A 3,109-nucleotide genomic window follows, 5' to 3' on the forward strand; every position below is an offset into this window, starting at 1 on the left:
TGTTTACTTCATAACATTAAGATATCTCAATACATAAATTGAGATATGTATTGAGTTACTTGAAAGTTTTAGAATACAAGTATAATATTTTTATTATCAACATTTCAAAATTCTTCTCATAGTTCATTTTAGATTATAGCTCATATAGAATATAATACAAAATGTTGATTGAAATGAAAATTTGTACAATCAAATATAAAAACTTTTTATTAAAAAAACAATATTATTATAAATTTATTGACTCCAATATATTCACTTTCTTATCAATGCTTAATATCACAAAGAGAAGCTACAGTCAGACTTTACCATTATCATAACACTTTTAAAACAAGACATTATGAAATCTATCATACATTGAGTTCAATTTTTTTTTATGCAGTTGAGTACACTTCATTCTGATTTAAAATCATTTCGTATGTTCCAAAGCAACAAAATAATTTATAGTCTAATTAATAACTTCTAAAATAAATCTTGGATTTTACCATACCAATGTAAAATAAAACAAGGAAAGAAATCTTTGGTGAACATCTTGAGTTGGCATTACCAGTTTGAATGGAGATGGAGAGTACTTGCAATATATGATCTTCCATTCTCAATCAATTTTCAACATACTTCTCTGTGTCCAGCATGACACATATTAACAAAGTTACATTTTAAACGTCAATTAACGGAGACATTTCCAACATCAGCCGGAAAAACCCGTACGTCTCCAGATAGCGTTTCGTACAGTCAAATCTTTGCTTTTCCCGTTCCGTCCAGCGCCCTGAAACGCCGTTTCACTCCTCGCATACTCGCGGGCCAGATACTCATGCGGCGGCAAACGTTCTTCCTCCTCATCTCCGTCTCCGTCTCCGTCTTTCTTATTTCCGTCATCTTCCGATCTCCGTCGACTTTCCGGAATGTCAACTGGTGCAGATTTTTGGCGGCTCAGTTGCTGAGAGCGTCTATCCTCGCCAGACCTGCCCGCTTCTCTCGTCTGCCCGCTGCCCGACTCCTCTATTACACTCCACACTTCCTCCTCTGACAGCTCTTCCATGGCAACTGCCCGCTTGTTTTTACCCCACCGTTTCAGTCCCTTCATTATAAATCAGGGAAAAAAGAAAGCTTGTAGTAGTTTGAATCAAATAAGCTGATACCCAATTTGAAAACCCAGGTACTTTACAATCTTTCATAAAAAAAGGCTGCAGTTTGAATCAAATAAATGGAGCACAATTGGGCAAATTAGAGATTTCATAATCTAGCCTTTTGTTTGATCAGAAAGCTCAAATAATCGAAACTCAATTGAAAAAAACCAGAGATTTTGTAATCCAGCTTCTCACTTGAGAAAAAAGGATGCACTTTGAATCAAATAATAGAAACCTAGCTGGGAAAACTAGAGGTTTCATAATCAGAAAGCTTGCAGTTTGAGTCAAATAGCCAAAAATCAATTGGAAAAACCAGAGGTTTCATTTGATCAGAAAGCTTGTAGTAGTTTGAACAAATAATCAAAATCCAATTAGAAAAAAATAGGTATTTTGTTATCTAGATTTTCATTCGATCAGAGGGCTTAAAGTTTGAAACAGATAATCCAAACCCAATTGGAGAAACCAGGAATTTCGTAATCAGATTTCGATTTGATCAGAAAGCTTGCATTTTGAAACAGAAAATCCAAACCCAATTGGAAAAACTAGGGATTTGTAATCTAGCTTTAGATTGGTCAAGAAGCCCACAGTTTGAAACAAATACTTGAAACCCAACACTAGCTTATATCCATTCGATAAAAAAAGTTGTAGTTAGAACCAAATAACTGAGACCCAATTAAAAAAAACCGCAGATTTTGTATCCAGCTTTTCATATGATCAGAAATCTTGCAGTCTGACTCAAATAATCGAAACCCAATTGGAAAACCATGGTCTTCAAAATCTAAATTTTCATTTGATCAAAATCCTTGCATTAATTTCAACTGAAACCCAATGGAGCAAATCCAACAATTTGTAATCCCGCTTTCCAATTCAATCAACATCCTTGCGGTATTAATTGAAACCGAATTGGGAAAATGCATGTATTTTATAATCTATCGATTCCTCTCCATCTCCTCATAATAATTACTGGCCACCCCACGAAAAAATAAACGGGCATTGGCGTACTATCTGTACACTATTCATCAACTAGTACAAACGGGGAAAAGATTCCTGCATAATGCCACACCAAAGTGTGTCTCAGCACCATTATTGTCGTAATACATTATTATTATTTATTATTTATCTTATGGCGACATTCCATCTGTTGCCACGCATGCCACTGTCAGTTCTGTGCATACCTACCATTCACAAAATGCTATTTTGCATACTGTTGTCGACTGGGATTCTCTTTTTCCTGAGGACCCCACGAGTTGAAGTGATTGGATTCTCTCTGATTCCCATTCCCTTCTGCTGGTTTCCTTGGAAGAAAGCAAAGTCTTGTCGGAGATGTACAATTACATTAGTGATCCTCATTTAACACTGTACTAGAGCGTGGGGCATCTTCTGGTTCATATGTAGACCCCATTGCTCTCTTTCTTTTCCATCTCCCCTTGCCAAACTCCACCAATCAGTGTAATTACTATGCATGGAGATTTCTTCAACTCAATACTAGTTTACATTTCCAGGTTGGGATGAGTTTTAACAACTCACTCAAACACATTTAGGGCAAATAAATCTGATTGAGCTTAAGAGGTAATGATTTTTTTATCAGAGACGGCAGCTATTCTTACATGGCAATCATTTCAATGGTAAAAAAGTAGAAGAGAAATCACAGTTGAGATGTAAAATTGTTTGTTTTTTTTCTATTCAATCGAATGATGTCTTCAGTAGAATCAAGGGTTAGGTGGGTATGAATAGAGAAACTAATGATTGAAGATAAGGATTTTAGGATGTTGTAAGTGTCATTTAAAAGGTTTATTAAATTATTTGAAAAGTTGTTTACAAGAAATGTTGCTACATAGAGTGTACTGATTGTAAATATATATTTGATATATTGTAGAATATCTTACATCTAAAGATTGTGTATGGTTATAACTTAATGTAAGTAGTCTTAGTGGTTAGTTTGATCCTTGACCATTTTTCTTTAGTCTCTTGTCTCTCGACCATTA

At 35.0% G+C, this 3,109-nt stretch overlaps 1 protein-coding gene across 1 annotated transcript; it reads right to left on the reverse strand.

Moving 5' to 3' along the window:
- Positions 1 to 516: 516 nt before the first annotated feature.
- LOC149552718 (uncharacterized) lies at positions 517 to 2,110 on the reverse strand. Its single transcript, XM_089788271.1, has one exon. The coding sequence runs from the start codon at positions 1,079 to 1,081 to the stop codon at positions 686 to 688; it is 396 nt and encodes a 131-aa protein (XP_089644397.1). The 5' UTR covers positions 1,082 to 2,110; the 3' UTR covers positions 517 to 685.
- Positions 2,111 to 3,109: the final 999 nt, after the last annotated feature.

The sequence above is a fragment of the Cupressus sempervirens genome, chromosome 6, assembly GCF_028749045.1.
Source record: "Cupressus sempervirens isolate cs-2001-9-10 chromosome 6, ASM2874904v1, whole genome shotgun sequence".
Classification (NCBI taxonomy): Eukaryota; Viridiplantae; Streptophyta; class Pinopsida; order Cupressales; family Cupressaceae; genus Cupressus; species Cupressus sempervirens.